This window comes from Condylostylus longicornis, unplaced genomic scaffold (genome assembly GCF_029603195.1).
Source record: "Condylostylus longicornis isolate FDR11 unplaced genomic scaffold, ASM2960319v2 ptg000028l, whole genome shotgun sequence".
NCBI lineage: Eukaryota > Metazoa > Arthropoda > Insecta > Diptera > Dolichopodidae > Condylostylus > Condylostylus longicornis.
The window spans coordinates 6,840,426-6,859,944 of record NW_026577997.1 but is presented as its reverse complement, the minus strand read 5'-3'; the positions used below and the strand labels follow the sequence as shown (position 1 = coordinate 6,859,944).

At 23.2% G+C, this 19,519-nt stretch overlaps 1 protein-coding gene across 1 annotated transcript in view; it reads left to right on the top strand.

The window, feature by feature from the left end:
- Positions 1–2,053: 2,053 nt before the first annotated feature.
- Positions 2,054–19,519, top strand: part of LOC129607807 (putative uncharacterized protein DDB_G0282133) — a 105,869-nt gene continuing 88,403 nt past the window's right edge. Inside the window, exon 1 of the mRNA XM_055518988.1 lies at positions 2,054–3,782. Coding sequence (XP_055374963.1) covers positions 2,143–3,782 — 1,640 coding nt within the window. The 5' untranslated portion in view covers positions 2,054–2,142. The remainder of the gene's footprint in view (positions 3,783–19,519) is intronic.

The following is a 19,519-nucleotide window of genomic DNA, read 5'->3' as shown; positions in this document are numbered from 1 at the left end:
CTTTTTAATTAACAAGTCATCACATGTTTTGAAAAGAATGTACCTCTTTCTACATTTCTTTATTATGATTTAGATTTAGAACTTGCAAAATTTTTTTCATGGAAATATTTTCAAATTGTGTTGGAATATTTTGATAAAAAAAAAGAAACATTTTAATGATAGAGTACGTAAAAATTACAGGTCATTCCCTGTACTAATACAATTGAAAATCATGACAGTTTCCATGTGACATCACGAAACATTATGAAATATTGCCTTAGACAAAAATCATAACTATTACACAAACGAATTCTTAGTATGACACGAATGGTATGATTCATGACACTTCAGCTACAAATTCATATTTTGACGATAATCATAAATAATTTGACATAATATACGTCATAATGAAAAATGTCAATCCAATTTTTGAATTTAATGTCCGAATTTCGAAAATTTTATGTCATTTGTTAATCAAGTCTGTACAGTGACTCTTCAAAATTAGTTCGATTCATTCAATAATAACAAGAATTTTTTACTTCAATTTATTAACGTTGAACTCTAATATCATGGAACTTGATTAGTTTTCATTTCACAGGCTATAAATAATTTAATTTAAAAACGAAATTTGCACATTTTTTCAAAAGTTCTAGAATTTTTTTATTTAGAAAAAAATTTTTACGATAACAAAAATTGCATAATGGTAAAAAAAAATTGCATACCATTGCTGGTATTTAATTGGCGTTTCAATTCTAATTACTCGTGTATGTAAGTAGTTAAATTTCGTTTTCTTTTAATTAAAGGTTGTATATTTTTATTTACTTACTAACTGGGGGGATATGCGCATTTTATTATGATAATCAAAGAAACTTTTTGTAATATTAAAGAAAACCTTGAAAAGAATATTTATCGATTTTGTATTAAAATAATTTTTTTCTAGTGGCGGTTCTGCAGAAAAATGATTGTTGTTTAGTTGATTGATAATAGCAATAAGTAATTTTTTTCACATACATGCAATTAATTTGTTGATTGCAAACCTAACGTATTGCCAGATATAGGTACGAATTGCTTGTTTTCGAATTGGTATGCCTTTCCGTAGGCCTTCCTGTATAACACTGAAAATTAAATTGTAAATTTTATATATTCAGCCATCTACCGGAATAAATTTAAAATTGATTTAATGTTGAAATTAATTTATTATTAGTTAAAATATTCATATTAGATCTTGAATCTCTAAATGTAACTAAAATTTGCAGAAAATTTTGATTGATTCGAAAAAAATACAAAGCTTTTGAAATTCATCAGGGCTCATTTAATCATCTTTTGTTCGAGGAAGTTTTAAATGGAGTTCCGTAGGTACTTTCAAATATTACAATGCATATAATGCAATTTCGTGTACATGCACATATAACTATAGAAATATTAAATTTTAATTAGAATTTCCGTATTTTTCATTGATATTTATTCAAATATTTATTTAGTTGGCTAAATGCCAAAAATTATTTGAAATTCAATATATTTTTTAATGAATTTTTTTTTAATATATTTTGCAATATTAGAATAATAAGAAAGGTTGCCTCTTTTGTTTGCTATTATTTTTTATTTTGTTTATAAATCGCAGATTTTTATCCCTTGTATAGACCTTCAAATATTTAAAATTGAAAAATGTGGTGAATTCAATTATGCTTGTGTTTTATGATTGTATTACCCGCTTGGATATTATTAAATTTCCAAGGTTATAAATATAAAATTTGTTGCAACATTGTGGGCAAATTTGTTTTGAATCCGATTAAATTTTAGAATTTAAGGATTTAATAATGAAAATTTGAAGATTTCTGAGTGCTTGCATTAGTCCAAATATTAGGAAATATTTAATTAAATAGAATTCAACAAAGATTTATTCTTGTCAAGAATTTTTGAATTTTCTTAAATGCTATAAATTTCAATTGAAAAATATTGTAATTCGGCAACAACCAAATCAGTTCGATACTATGACTAATATTTGAACTTTTAAATAGCAATTCAACTCTATTTTTAATATTAAATCAAAAATTTTATTAAATTGTAATTTTAGATTATTACAAAAAATCATTACAAAACATTAAAAGTACAATTTAATTAAAACTAATAATTTATAGTGAATATAATAATAAAAATGAAAATATGGATATCAAAAATAATGAAAATATACCAAAAGATACTCTGACCCCATCACAGCAAATTGAATCTCCAGAAAACCCAGACTTAATTATTGCTGAAATTCCAAATAGTAGTTCAAATATATTAAGAAATAATTCAAATACTGGCATTGCTGATATGAAATTAAGGTCTACAGACGAAAAAATCCAGAAAGAAGTTGAAGAAGGCTCGAATTTTAAAATGGAAAAATTAATTGTTATAGGATTAAATTCTACTTATAGTAAAGAAGATGAAAATTTTACTAAATCGGAAAATTTAACTCAAACAATTGAAAATCTTAGTCTTAAAATTGATGAACCAAATAATGATCAAATTCCAAATGAAATTAATGGTCCACATGATGAAATATCAAAACAAATTCCAAAAGAATCAAAAATGGATTTAACTGCTAAGGAAATCCTTAGTAATGACTTACCAGATGGAAATTTAATTAATAAAATTAAAATAAATGAAAATATTGAAAATTCTTCTAATTATAAATCAATATCAACCGACATTGATCCTAAAGTTATGCAATATTTAAAAAATATTCCACCTACAAAACTTGAAATTATTAAAAATAATGAAGAAATTTCAAGTTTTTCTGATTCCAATATTGAAATTCCATTAAAAAAATCTACAACCAAATTAGCATTACCATCATCATCACAAATTAAAGCTGGTGTTAAAAAATCATATAGTTGTATTGGTAAATTTAATCAGGAACCAATTGATAAAGATGATTTTTATTATAAAGTTGTTGATAAAAAATTAATTAAAGAAAATAAAAAATTAAATGATGATACAAGTGCAAATGAAAGTTGTAATAGTGATAGTCAATCATCATCAAATTCATCATCATCACCAAAATTATTACGTGACAAAACAATGCAATCTAGTATTAGACCAAAATCAACACCAGCTTCATCTTCTACACAAATTAATTCAATATTAACACCGGGAACGGAAAAGAAATTAATTTCAAATGCTAGTACAAGTACTACTGGTGGTGGTAGTAATGGTGGTGGCAGCAATAGTAGCGGTGCACCAATTATGAAACGTGAATCATTCATTAGACAAAGTTTTAATCGTTTATTCCGTAAGAGTAGTAGTGCAAGTGCTAACAGTAATAATTTAAGTACATCATCAAATAGTAGTAATAGTAGTTGTAATAGTGAAAAAATTAATAATACAAATAGTGTAGAGAAATTTTTTAATAGTGTAATGGGTAATAATGATAGTAGTGGCAGTGGCAGTAGCAGTAGCGGTGGCGGTAACAATACTACCGTTAATAATAATAATAAAAAAGATAAAACAAAAGCAAATCATAATTCAAAACAAAGTGATTTTATTGATGATTTTGAAGAAATTTTAAATAATTTAAAAAATGATAATATAAATTCATCAAACAATAATAATAATGAAAATAATATGAAATTTTTAAAACCATCATTAACAATATTTAAAGATTATTATTATGATAATAAAACTGGTATACGAATTTTAATTGAAAAAGTACCATCTGAAAGTGATTTAACAAAATTAAAAGAAAATTCTAATTCAACATTAAAAGAACAAATTTTAGGTGTTCGAAAAAATCATAGTTTTAATTTACATAAAAAAAGGTGAGTTTTTAAAATTAATTTTAATAAAATAATTCTTTTTTTTTGGAATTAATAAGATTAAATTGAAATATTAAAATTTGAGGTTGCTTTTAAATTGCAATAATGAAAAATCAATGCATAATTTATAATTTTATGAAATCTTGAAAAAATTAAATTGAAATTATATTGAAAATTGAACCGGATTACAAGTAATCGTGTTGCCTCACTGCATAACCTCCCGGATTGCAAGTAAACGTCTTACCTCACAGCATTACCTTCAGCACTACAACTAAACGCATTACCGCACAGCATTACCTCCAGAATTACGATTAAACGGTTTATCTCTCTGCAATACCTCTCGTATCGCAACTAGTAAACACAATACCTTCGTGCATTAATTTAATATAACTCGGTATTTCTCAAATAAACATCCCAGAAAATGAAAAAAAAATAGACCTTAGAAATTATTTCGTATTAAAAAATTACAAATTGTGCCAAAAACTTAATTGACAAATGCATTTTACATCAATAATTTAAAAAATTAGGTGATATTGGGCTTTGTATTCATAGAGATGTACTTCTACACAAACTAGAAATTTCATTATTAATATTAGAACATTAATAAATTCATAATGAACTCAATTATAGTCGTATTTCAGTAATTTGAAGCAAATTTTAATTAAATTCTGAGCATATAATTTAAAATTATTAAAAAATTTAATTTGATCTTGGGCCTTATTATGTTATTCAAATTTCGTGGAACGATTTTCGATTTATTAGGGCTGCTGGTCTAGAATTACAAATATTATACGTGATTTTCCTCTACTTCAATAAAAATTCTAAATATACTGCTAGTATACTAGAATATTTCGGAATAAATTTCAAAGTAATTTTAATATTTTACAATAATTCTTTAATAAAAATTGCTTATTTCAATTGCTAGTCATAAATTCATTAAAATATTCTTAATGACAATATTCCGTATAACAGATTTAAATAGGTGAAATTGTGCACACTCGAATTGATATATGTATTTAAACATATTTTAAATAAAGACTACAATTGAAATATTTTATTTTTAATTTTTTTAAAAATTTTTCCATTCTTCCATTGAGAAAATTGAAATTTAACACCTACATTGTATTAAGCCTTAAACATTAATTTTCTACATGAATATTAATGTAGACACTTATACACCTATCTATTATACACAACTTTTAAATGACATCGTTAAAAACCATTAAAAATAATTAATTTTTAAGTGATTTTTAACATTATTTTCACATTTAAATTAATTATTTGTATATGTACATTTTCGCATTTTGTCTAATAGCCATGCTAACTCATATAATGTTGTAGAGTTGGAGAGAACGGGAATTGTAGTGTAGACTTGTAGAATATAAGAAAACACTAAAAGCATTTTAACACATTTTAGATTTCATTCAGATTTTAGCATTTTTTTTTTTTAATTTTTTAATCTTTATTACTTTTAATTATTAAAAATTATAAATAAAATTTAAAAAATATTGTTACAAACAAGAAAAAGAAAAATTGGAAAAAAATTTCACAAATATTTCATTTTGAAACTTTTTTTTAATGACAAATGCAAAGGGGCGTCGTCGTCATCTATTTCGTATAAGTGTTATACATAATTATAGGCACCTACTATGCATACCCCTATAGCTCTATTTATAAAAATTATGTATGAGCATAAAAAACAAGAATTCATTCTTTAAAAAAATAAATTTTTTTTTCAAAATATTTTCCAAACATATTGCGTTATAAGCATATTTAAAATTTTCAACATTTTCTCAAAACATATTTTTCAATGGACTTCTTTATTCAATTTTCACATTTAACAGATTTATTTTCTTTCACACGTACTTTACGCCTTATGTATATTAAAAAAAAAAACATGATTCAGAGAAAAATTTATGAAAAAAATGAAAAAATGGAATACTTTCTTTTTGAAACAAACAAAAAAAAAATATTCAATTCAAATGAATTTAAAAAAAGTGACAATAATAAAAAATACGTGTAGGTGTAAAAACACACATACCGTGTTGTAGTAAACAGAAAAAGTTCATTCCTTTTCAAAAGAAAAATATTACATATTACTTATATTATTATTTGTTATACGCGCAAACATTATAAGAAGATTATCATTATACATACTTTAAGAAGAGGGTGTAAAGGAAAGAGAGAAAATGAGAAGAGAAAAGGGAAATTATACAAGTATAATACAAATAATAATAACAAACATAAATAAATCATGACAGGAGTCATGCAGGATAGGAGCAGTAAATAATATTATAACAGTAATAAAATAATTTTAAAACGTGAATAAGAGAAAAATTTTTGTATGCTATAAAACAGCAACGAACATTAACATAATCTTATACAATATAATAGAATAGAGCATTAGCGTATAATAAATATTTTCGAATACTTAAAACATAATATCTTATATTTGAAATTATAATGAGATTATGTTCAGCTCTATCCCATATAATATTTATATGCAATATGGTATAGTAAATAAGATACACGTACACATAATTCATATTTCAGAGAAAAAAAAAACATGAATATTTTATGAGACATAATTACATTATAATATTATTACAATTATAATAGTTAATCATAATAAATTATAATATAACAGTTTTGCATAATTATTTATGACGTTTTCCTAAAAAGTTTTTGAATCAAAGTTAATGAGCTATACAACTATATAGTTAAAAGCTATAAATTAATAAATTAAAAATTTTAATTATTTTAATTGTAAGTCTTACACATGTTCGTATAACAAAACAATATTAAAATATACTTTAGAGCTTCTCCATGATGTAGTCAGACAATTTTGAAAGTTAATTCCGAAAATTTATTCCGAAAGTTAATTTAAATTCAGCAACTCATATCCAATCCAGCTGAATTTAAATTAACAACTGTATATAACTGTACTATGAAACTCAAAAATTAGTTACCCTAAGTATTCATAAAAACTATTATATTTGAAAGATTAAATTGAAAAATAATTGAAGAATTCTTTCAGTATTATAAATGAACTTATAAATTAATTACAAATTGTAAGTTATTAAAGATCCGTAAATAAAAATTATTTTATTTTCTTCAAAAAAAAAAATTTTTTTTTACATTTTACCCTATGAACCATAAAAGAAATTTTGGGTCATTGTCATTTTTAAATTTAAATATTTTAGTTCATCGAAATTCTTAAAATTTAAATAAAAACTAAATAAAAAATAATGTGAATAAAAAATTACTATATAGATAATTAAAATAATTTCTAAATTTTTTGAATAAAATAAAAAAAAAAATTTCAAATGTATTTGACATTTTCCAAGAAAAAAAACAACACAAAATCATAAAAAATTTTCTTTTTCTCATACGACCCTAAACAAATTCTCTTTTTATTAAAAATTCGATTTCATGTACACTCGTACATTTTAATACGTGTGCAAATAATATATGAACAAATTTATTATTACATATGTACACGTGTATAAATCTACCCAGATTTAAAACTAATATACATATATGTATAACAAAAATGTACGTGTAAATTTCAATAAAAATATTATTTATGTGAAATTAATTTGAATCAAATTGAATATTTTCACTCTTTTGTATATCATTTGGATTTTTCGTTTTAAACAAGAATGACGTGAAATCACAACAATTTATTTGTTATACACTGATATACAAACGGATATACACAGTATGTATGTTATTTTTCGTGAAGCGTCTTTTTTTTTTTTAACATTTTATTCAACAGAATTCTGTATAGAAAATAAAAAAAAAAATGATTTAATGATCATTTTAAATTACTCAATTTTTCTATTTTTATTATACAAGTAAGTATAATGTTCTATATAACACCTACATTTTTATGTTATATTGTGTCGTACGTTCCGAATATTAAAATAAAAAATTGTGATAAAATTATAAAAATGATTCTTAAATGTTGTCTGTTATACAAGACAACATTGTGTGTCGTATGTTTGTGTGTATATGAATAGAACTTAAATTGTTTATTTTAAATATATTTAGGGTATAGTGTAATAATATTGAATGAATAACAGTTTAAAATTATTATTAATATTTTAATATTCAAATCAAATACATAATATAAATATATGTATGTAGGAATAAAATGGATAACAACTTTTTAATTTCGGTAACAGCCATCAATTTGTTACAACTTACGAGTATATATATACAACATAGATTAAATTGATTTAATACATTATGTATGATATGTTATGTATGATATGTTATGTATGACATATTATGTATGATATTTTACGATTAAATATTAATGTTGATTATTTTATTGTAAGCAGAAAAAATTATATTTTTTTTTTTATTACAATTAGATTGATTTTATAGCATGATCTAATTCAATGTTTAAATAAATATTTTAATGTATGAAAAGCGATTTCATACTTCATACTTTAAAATTTTCATTCATACTTTAAAAAAATTTGAGAGAAATTAAAAGAATTAAATTAATTACAATACCAAATCAGGATTAAACGTATTGGTTTTGAGTGGTTGAAAAAAAATATAAGCTCAAATTTAACTTTAATTTGATTTATCCGGCAACCGGGCTCAATAAGACTGTAGTAATTCAAATCTCTTCTCTATATGGACGTAATTCATATTTGACCTTCCTAAACTGGCAGAATATTAAACATAACTCCAGAAATTTCTATATAAATGATCTCTCAATTAATTTTATCGAAAACCATAACACTTATGTGTTATACAAGTCTTAAAATTTTAGCAATTTCTGAATTTTTTTTTTAAACCCTTAAAAATATTTTGTTACAAGCAATTTTAATTTCAATTTTAATTTTAATTTCTATGAATTGAAAGCGATATGAGGCTAAAAATGTGGGCAGAGAAAGAAAGATAGTGACAGAATTCCTTTCTGTACGTAAAATAGTTTTTGTGATGAAATTTTTTACTCCCTCAACCCTTATTATTACATATAATTTTTCCTATAAAAATATTTATGTAGTTTTAGGAAATTTTAAAATTATGACTAACATTTTTTATGAATATTTCACCCATAGGGGATTTATTGTATTCTACAGAAGATGAATTTTATATTATTTTGAAATAATTATTTCTGTAATAATTTTAGCCTTAAGTATTTTCATTAAAAACAAAAACAAAAAACTAATTTTCATTACTGAGTCATTTTAAATTTCTTTATAATTTCATAATTATTATACACAATTTATATCATGTTAAAATATTTAATTTACGTATACGTACATATATGAAATTCCATCTATATTTCAATTTAAATACTAATTAGTAATTAGTATATAAATAAATCATTTAGAACTTTAAGAATTGTATAAATTTCCATGAAATAATTTAGAATCTAATTTTTCATTAGATATTACAAGAATTACCTTCAGTATAACAGTTTATTTCAGAATTTTTGAAATTATTGTGAATACAAATTATTGTGAACTATTTTACAATCATTGATTTATAATATATTAGAGAGACTTTGAAGTTGAATATGAACAAATTGAAAATATAAAAGTTGATATGAAATATTGTGTCGCTTTTGAGAATGAACTGCCTCAGCCAGGATTCATTCTGTTGTATTTATTTCTTCACTCTCACCTCTTATATGAACCAGAGAAAATTCTATGAAGCAAAATTAATATTAATTTTTAATGAGAAACAATTTTCCAATATTTTATAAATATTTTATTAGTATACGGATTGTGTTCTCTCATATAATTTACTCTGTTATATAATAATTAAATCTTATAAATCATGATTCACATTATTGAACTACAATGAAGACAAAAATTTTTCTGAATTCGAAAAACAAATTTATTTTTAAAATTCTATAGAGAATTCAAAATAAAGTATTTCAATTTCAATCAACGCAAATATTTACTCTCACAATTTAGATCCTTCGTATAACAGTTTCACTTCACGCGAATTCTTTAAAAATGGCAATTTCTTAATTGCAAAACAGTCATTTATAGTTTTATAATTCTCGAAAGTTTTCTTGAAAATATTTAATTTAAGTCAATTTCAATTATTTACAATCAATATTCTTTAAAGTATAACAGTTATTTTTCAAAAAAACAAATCCTTGAATAATTTATGGTTTTATAGCATGATAAAAGTTATTTTTCATTTAGTTCTAGGAATTTTTCTTATTCTGTTTTTTTATAAGTAAATATGTATACAACTTAAATTTTCGAAAAAAAAAAAATTTGTGAAAATAAGAGAATATAAAGGATATCTGCTATTTGTGTACGTGTACATATTAAATGCCAAATATCTTAATTTGACTCTTGCATTGCAGCAATAGCAAATTGAATCAAAAACAAATTTACACGTGCTTCTCATTTCATTTTCCGTATTCTCTTCTATTTTCCTTTGTTTGTGTATGTATGTATGTATATATTAAATAATTATTGTATGTAATGTAATTTTATTGAAAATATAATTTAGATTTAGATATACAAACAACCATGAATGTAAATGCATGCTTTAAGAATAAAAAAAAAAACGCAAATTGGAGAAGAAGAAAAAGAAAAGATAAAATAATTGAAAAAAAAAATAGAAACAAAAAAAAATCTGCATTCAAGGTATGAATACATTAACCTAGTTTTATTTTTTTACGGCATTAACTATGTACTTTACATACATATACATACATTTACATACCAAACATTCAATTTTATATTAGAGATACGATATGAAACAAAAAGAAAAAGCAAGGATAAATATATAGTTGATCATGTCCACTCTACGGTAATTGTTACGTGAATAAATTATTTTGAAAGCTGTAGGAAAGGCAATGTCAACTAATAAGTTCTTATTGTACGCCCCGATATTAATAAAAATGCAAAGAAAAAAATTTGTGACAAAATATTAAAATGTTAAAATAAACGCGACCGTTTTCCTTGAGAGGACTTAGGCCGATAATATTTTGTTCCAACGACACAACAGGAGTCTTTTGTTCCCACTTTTATTGTTAGAAACAACATTTACAATTACAAACTGTTCAGTGGCAGCTGAGCTTTGAAAAAGCCTAGCTGTGTTATAAATCTGGCGAATAATTTCTAATACGTCTTGTGTTTTCTGTTTTATAGTTTAAGAGCATAACAACTAATTTCTATGAAACACAGTTGAAAAATAAAAGTTTTTTATTTTTTTCTTGCCTTATATTTTGTTTTGAAAATGAAATACCGGAGCTGCAAGAAAAAAAATCGTTAAAATAAAAAGAAGTACGGTAAAAGATCTTCAAAAACAATTTTAGTTTAAGAAAATTTAAAAAATGGCAATAGAAAACAAAGGCATGAAAAAAAAACAAAAAACAGCAAAGATATTAAAAAAATTTTCAGAAGGATTTTTTAAATATTTTGAGAAAAAAATTTACAAATAAAATAAAGGATACCTTGCATAAAGACTACACAACCATACATTCATACAAATATTACCTACATTAGAAGATTCTCACAATTGGTTCTGGTACATATGATATTCACTGCTCTTATTCCTAAGTAATATTAATTTAAGACAACTGACACTAAGTGTACCTCGAAAATTAATAGATCAATTAATTTTTCGGAATGTACGCTTGCTGGACAATAAATTTCACAGCAGTCTCGTAGTAACAACATTTAGTTCTCAAATCAATAGGCTAATTTTTTTTTCTGTATAACACAATTATCCATAAAAATATTATACATACACATTATGCATATAATTTCGATACAAAACTGTCGTACAGTTTATGTAGCCGCATGCATAATTATTCAAAATTATCAAAATTATCTTATGTAAAATCATTTTTTATATTAATTTAAAATTTAAATTATTTCTATAAATATTAAGTGTATAACACTTTTTTAAGTGTTTTTTTATTGAAAAAATAAAATTTCATTTGTGAATCTAATTTATTACTTTACTATTAATTATTTATTTCAAGTAAAAGCAACAATAATTCTTTGAATATTGCGAGTATATGCAATTTTGACTCTAATAATTTTCTATATAGTTCTCCTTAAAGTATGCAAAAATATTAATTTTCTTAAACATTTTAGTAAAAATCATATTCATTGCGATAAGAATAAATTAAATATCTTTAACACTAATACTTTTCTAGTATAACAGAAAAATATGAAATAATTATAAATTTTTTAAATATTTTTTTAAATAGTTAAATTTAATTTAAAATTTTAATTTGATATTATGGGAGAATAAAGCAAAATCCAATATTAAATTGGAAATTTGATATAAAATTATAATATAAGCAATAACTGGATTATTATAAACTATTTATGTTAGATAACTTCAGATTAAAGACAAACTCTTCCTACTTTCTAAATGAATTTTTCTATAATTCTAAAGTTTCCATTCTTCAAATAAAATTTTACTGCTTAAAATGTTTAAACTTTAATGACTTTTTAATTTATATTTGAAATTTAATTTTATAAATTCATTAAACTTTTATATAAAATTATTTATTAAAACAAAAGGGTCAACAAAATGAATCAGCAACAATAATCTTCTCATCATTTCATATATATATATATATAATTAATTTGGCGAAAATTTTGTTATACCGCAATAAACTAAAAAAAAAAATTGTTAACATGTAGATATAGGAAAAAACAAAAATTATGTTTTCCGGTTTCAAAAAAGTTCAGTATAACAAAATAAATAATCCGAAATTTTTTTCCATATATGTAACATGAATGTGCACATAAGTCATATACGTAGTACTATATACATACAAACTTATATATCCGTACCAAATTCACGAATAAAACAAGCATATGAGAACGCAATTTTCATAAAAATTTCCTAAATGGGATGCTCATAGAATGTTTTTTTTTTTTTAATTTTTGAATTAAAGAACAACAATCACATGAAACCTTACATTTGGCACCCTCTTATAATTTCATATGTACAATGGATGCGAAATTTTTTGTGTGTAAAGAAAAAAAGTGTTAAATATTTTATAGTTTTCGCTTTGACTACTCATATGTACATAATATTGTGTGCTTTATAAAGCACATCTGGTTTTATTATGAATGACCTTTCGCAAATATTTTATTCTCATATTCTAATTTTCGTATATATGAAAAAAATTTTTAAAAAGCACATCATATTTTATAATGAATCTAGTGATTTTGTTAAAGCAAATAGAAGCAAAACTGTGTTTATGTAGATAGTATGAGGGTATATTATAAAATACCTTGATTTGTATAGAAATTAATGTACATATATATATATGAATGTAGAAATTCAGGAAAAGAATTCCGTATATGTAGTGATGCCTATGTAGCACAATATACAAATATGCTATATACACAATATGAAAATATTAAATGAATTATGGGAATCGAAGAGGATAAGAGGAAATTCTATTCATTTTTTAAATTTTATATTGTAATATAGCCTAGGCAGACACTATACTGGAATGAAAAATAAACAAAAAATATTACATTGTATTTTAAAAAATTAATTTTTTAAATAAATATTGACTTTTTTTCCAGCTTAATCTATAAAAATTTCTTAATAAATTTCATTGTGATTTTAATGTACTTTTAATATTTTTTGTGAATCAAATCTGATTATAATTTATTTATTTTGAATTTGAGCAAGAATATTGCTCAGTATTGGAAGGGATTTTTGAATTTAAATCAAAATGAGAATTGGCTGCTAATTCTCAACTAATTTATTCCCAAATTTTTTTGAAATTATTCGACTCTAAAAATTTTATGAAATTCTACCAATTATTTAGTTTTCGTGAAAAGTCGGCTAGATTTTGGAAATAATTAGTCAATATCAGTATGGCAATTTGAACAACGTGGTGTTGCAAAAATTTTCTGTGATGTTTGTGAATCTGTATGCGTGGGTATTTTATAGAAATTACAGCCTATCTATACATATATGTAACTATAGAAATATTCTTCAAAGTTTCCAAGTTTTCCGAATATTTTATGACAATTAGAAACTGTATTTGTATAAAAATTTGTTAACAAATATTTTTTTCTAATTATTTTAATTCTTAATTTGGCAAAATATCAAAATAAAACAATGAACTTTTAATTTATAATATTATTATAAATTTTTAAAAAAAACAAAAACATTTTTTTGAGGTTGGCATTAAAATTTTTGAAAAATATTTGAATGTTACTTGAATACCTTACAAAACTTTAGAATACCACAGTCACATGTCAAAAATTTATGGTATGTGGTATTAAAAATTGTATTTTCATCATATTTTTTATAACGTATTGTCGTAACGGTTGTGACTTGTTCGGCGAACTACACGGTTTCCAAAAAGTGGACCTTCCAATTTTAAAACAGTGAACAATATACAATAAACATTGCACATTGAACATAATTGTTGCGCCCCTGATTTCCGGTGCACATTGCCTACTTTGTAAATATGGCAGATCCGGCACTGTGTATTGCGCAACTGGCCTATTTTGAAATGGCAGCTTTTTTTATTAAAATGTAATTGAGATTTAAACTAGTACAAAGTCTATTTCCAAAAATATACGTAAGAAAAAATTTCAAACAATCCCCTCGAGTCTTTTGGAATGATAATCTTACTCCTCTTGGAATGGATGTTAACAAAAATGGCTGTATATATAGGAAACCATTGAGTTTTTACATTCACTTCTTTGGCAAGCAGTTCTAACCATTTTTAACTCTGTAAAATACGGAATGCAATATTGTGCTCCCTAAAGAATCATCACCTTATACATTTACAAACCTTACTGTCGCACATTAAAATATATGGGTTTGTAATTTATAAAAAAAAAATAATGTTAATAATGACAGTTGATGGCATTTACACAAAACAAGTATCACAATGCAGCGCCATACCACAACATACAAATTTTATATTAGAAAATTTGGCATTATATCAAAAATTATAATTTCTTTTTTTTTTTTGTATAATTAAAAATTACATAATTTTAATATCAAATTAATACCTATACATATAAACGACATACGTTGTATATCGCTTTAAATATTATAGCGATGTGCAGGGTATTTATACAGTGGCGCATATTCGAATATGCTTGTATATTTGAAAAATTAAAAATAATTTTAATGTCATCACAGTATTTTTTGTTGTTCCTAAAATATATATTAAAAATTTAGGCAATTCACAATATAGATTAATTATATAAAACATAACATTTTGTAACAAACTGTTATATAAAGCTACCACATAAAATAAAATCATTTGGAATAAATTTTAAATTTAAAATGTGTACTAAATTTTTGCTTTAGTTTCTTAATATTTCCAATGTATTATTGCTGCATTGCTGTGTAACAGTAATTTTCCATAATAAACTTTATATACATGCCCCTTAAACAACCCCATAAATATTATGAGTAATAATTAAGGTTAGACTTTAGACATAATGTGCTTTTGTTTTTTATTCACATGATTGTTTTGATCTCGTCACTTTGTATATAAATGTACATAAATATGTACATATAAATCATCTTTGTACATAATATGTAAAAAAAAAATTGTGTTGTTGATAATTTTTTCGATGCGCTTTATCTTTCTCTCCTATCATATTTAACTCAAAAAAAAAATATTCACTATATTATTATTGTTTGTTCCCATTTGAATTAATGAACTTTAGTTGTATAAATTTAAAAAATAAGAGAAGGTATTATGAATCATTTTATTAGTTCATATGTATGTAAATAAAAATATAAAAATCAATCCAGAACTTACATGAATGATTGACCCTCATTATTAAGATCCGTTTTATTCTGTTGCCTAATATAAAGTATTATAAAATTTTATTTATTTAAAATTATTAAACAAAAATCACGGTCAATGATTAATAAACAAGTGGCGCCCTACATGGGGTCAGATAATGCTCATATTGGCATCAGAGCTGTGTGACATAATTAAATTGATTATAAAATGTTATAGATAGATCCATTTAACTATTTGATGATTGAAGTAACCAAATTATTTTTTTTTCTCCTTATTCACTCCTAGAAGGAGCATAGGGCTAGTGCATGATTTCTCATGCACTAGTTTCATAGCGTCATAGAGTTTAACTAGGTAGGTGACTAATCTGCCGTAGTTTTATTTACATTAATTATTTGAGGTTATTAATATTTACTGTTTATTTTTCTTAGTTTTTTTTTTTAATATGGAATATTACGAATATTTGAAAATTACTTGTATAATATTTATTAGTATTGTATATTAAGTTATAATAATATTGAATATAATTTTTATAGTGACCTGACCGGGGTTTGAACCCGAGACCCTTCGGTTAGAGGACCGGTGCCATAACCACTGCACCAATGGTCAGATAAACCAAATTATACTCGGATAATAAAACGGAGACCTGATTTTCACAAGACTTTGATAGAAAAATAGTAAAATAGTATTATTGCTCATGACCTCTGCTCTGCTCAATAAAGGTTCATAATTTTCCAACTTTCCAATTATATCCATGAATTTTAGAATTAATTTGTTTATATAATTCACATTAGATAGTGACTTTCAATTAACTCAGCGGTAACATTAAATCCTAATATACTTATATAAATGTTTTTAATGGCGCCCGACTATAAGAACTTTGATGCCACAATTAATTTCACCAATTACAATGAATTATTTTAAAGAATGTCTGTCTTATTATAAAATAGACAATAATTTTAATTTTCTTACTTTCCCGTCCCTCTTATTTTTCACCTTTAATATTTTCTAGATTTTCCAGATTATTAACAGTTTACAGTCATTATCAATTAAAATTTTTATCTTTTTATGTAAAAAAATTTATTTAATCTATTTTTATTCTTATAGTTTATATATATGTGTAGTGTTAATGATCACCAAATGACATGATAATCTCTACAATCTCTACAAATTATATACGTAATAGTAAATAATAATAATAGTTTGTATTATTGTTTATTGTCGTGTTGATTTTGCAACTTACATAAAATACTTTACTAAAATAATAATCACACTAAATTTTTTTTTTTGTTTAATCAGCTTTGAAAATAATATGAGAAAAAAAAAGAGGCGATTAAACAACAACAATAACAATAATAAAATAATAATAAATGGGAGAAAAAAAAATAAATTATTCTGGATTTACTGTTAAATAAATTTCTCATACATAATTTTTAGTATACCGAGATTTTAGTAACAATTCGTATTGCAATCGACTGACATCCTCTCTCTAAAAAACACAAAAATCTAAATATTTTTTTTTTGTAATTTTCTGTTATACATTTTTTGTATTGTCCGAATTTGTGTATTCTCTGTGTATTAAATAATTATTATTATAATTTAAATGTGATCAGAACTGAGAGGTCTCAATGTTTATTAAGTAATATCTATCGAGAAATACAATACAAAAATTTGTTGTTGATTTTGTGTGTTTTTTTTAGTATTGTATGAAATTTAATCTCGAACCATTAAATTTTGATTATTTTAATATTAAATTTTGAAAACCAACAACAAATCAATTAAAATTTAAAATAATTAAATAAAGTTTTTAATTTTAAAAGAAATTTTATCATATTTCTTGTATTTTATAAAATTGAGCGAAAAAAAAACAGCGACAACGAAAATTAATTGGTGATTTTAAATTTTTTTCTTTGAATAAGAAAGTATAACAAAATTCACTAACAAAAATAAACGAAATTCTAAAATTGATTTTTTATTAAAAAAAATAATAAAATTATGGAAGAATCTGAACGAAATGATGAAGTAATTTCTTATAATAATAATGCTAATAATAATAATGATAATGATATTAATAATAGAAATTTAAATAATATGTTTGAGATCATCAATGATAGGTGAGTTATTTGATATCGAATTATAAAGCTTAGTTAATCATATTATATTGCTATTAGAGAAATTTAATTAAAAAAAAAATTAAAAACAAAATTAGCTAATAAATTAACTAAATTCAATTAATTATTATGTGATTAATTTATATATATATATATAAAACTTAATTAGCTAATATCTTCAACCGGAAATTAAATATTTTCTGATATAGAGAGTAAAATTTTGTAAAATTTTGTTAATTTAATTTAAAATTAAGAGATTTAAAAAGAACTATGCTTGCTGTATTAAGTCAGCGTAGTTCAACAATAATAAACAATTACAGTCATCTCAATTCGCCAAATTATCGCCATGACTACTCCATAAGGCATTTTAATATCAACAATCAATAAGTAGGTCAACAGCAATACACAAGTACAGTCATCCTAATCTGCTGATTTGTATTGTTTTATTTCATTTAACACTTTCTTTATCAATCAGCTCAATTTATCCAATTTTAATAAAATTGTAAATTAAATAATTTTAATTATTTTGAGTACGGATCAGCTGATTATTTCTCTCATATTGAGAATTTTGATAATAATTTTGCAAATAAACAATAGATGGCAATTGTGTACTTTATTTTCGACTTTAATTGTTAAAAGATGACCTTTGCGGTATGGGGACAAATGATTCGGAATTTATTTCAATACCATTATTAATATCAATTAAATTATAATTATTTTGTAATATATTCAAATTTTTATTTCATCTACAATTTTGTGTTAATTATTATACAAAATAGAAGAGGAATATATTTCCAATATCTTTAAATTTTATATTAAATGAACCCATACTGTTTTATCATATCATGTGTCTATTATAAAAATATAAATTTCAATAAAGGTAAAATATTAAAATGATGCCTCAATAACACAATTAACTTTTAATATTTTATACTTTCTACTTTTAAAACGACACTAATTAAAATTAAATAACACTTTATATATACATATACGTATAGTTTTATCTATATATATATTTATTAAAAGGGCATGTTATACACTTCATATAACAATATAATTTAATTATTTTCAATATATCCTTTTAATTTATATAAAGAAAAATAAATGAAAAGAAAAACTTGTGCACAATTAATTTATAATTAGTTATCGTTCACAATTTATATAAAAGAAAGAAAAAAAAAGTCCCTATTGCCTATATATTTATGCATGAGTAAAAACAAAAAATTATCCTTTCTGTTGCTCTTCTTTGATAATAAGGTATCCTTTTAAATTATATCCTCCTTTGGAGTTTTTGTCTCTCTTTTTTTCTCTGTTTTTATTCATAAATAATAAATTTATTGAAATTTCTTAATAGCATATAAATTTCCATAAAATAAATTTTATATTTTTTATATATACATACATATATATATTGTGCATAGCGTGATGTGATAATATTATGGACCCTAAGTTTATTTAAGGATATTAAAGATAACACTATAAATTTTAATCAAAAGAAATTTTGCAAAAAAAAATTCATTTTATATTATAGAGGAGTAAAAAAGGAATGCCTCACAAAAAGAGAGTGAGACACCTATCGTTTTGTTTCTGACTTATTTGCAGTCAACATATTGTATGGGTAACAACTATACGTCATTCGATTTTGGAAACACATGAGGTTTGTGTCTGTTATTCGTCAGAAATACTCGTGCTTTAATAAAACTAATTATTGAAGAACATATTCCTTCAAAAATATTATTGTGCTGTACCATATTTCTATCAAAATTCAGAGTATTTATTGTTTAAACATCCCCACGGAATTTTAGCTAATTAAGCAATGAAATGGTTTAACAACAATCACCTCAACTGCAATATTTCCTGAGTTGCACGGAAAA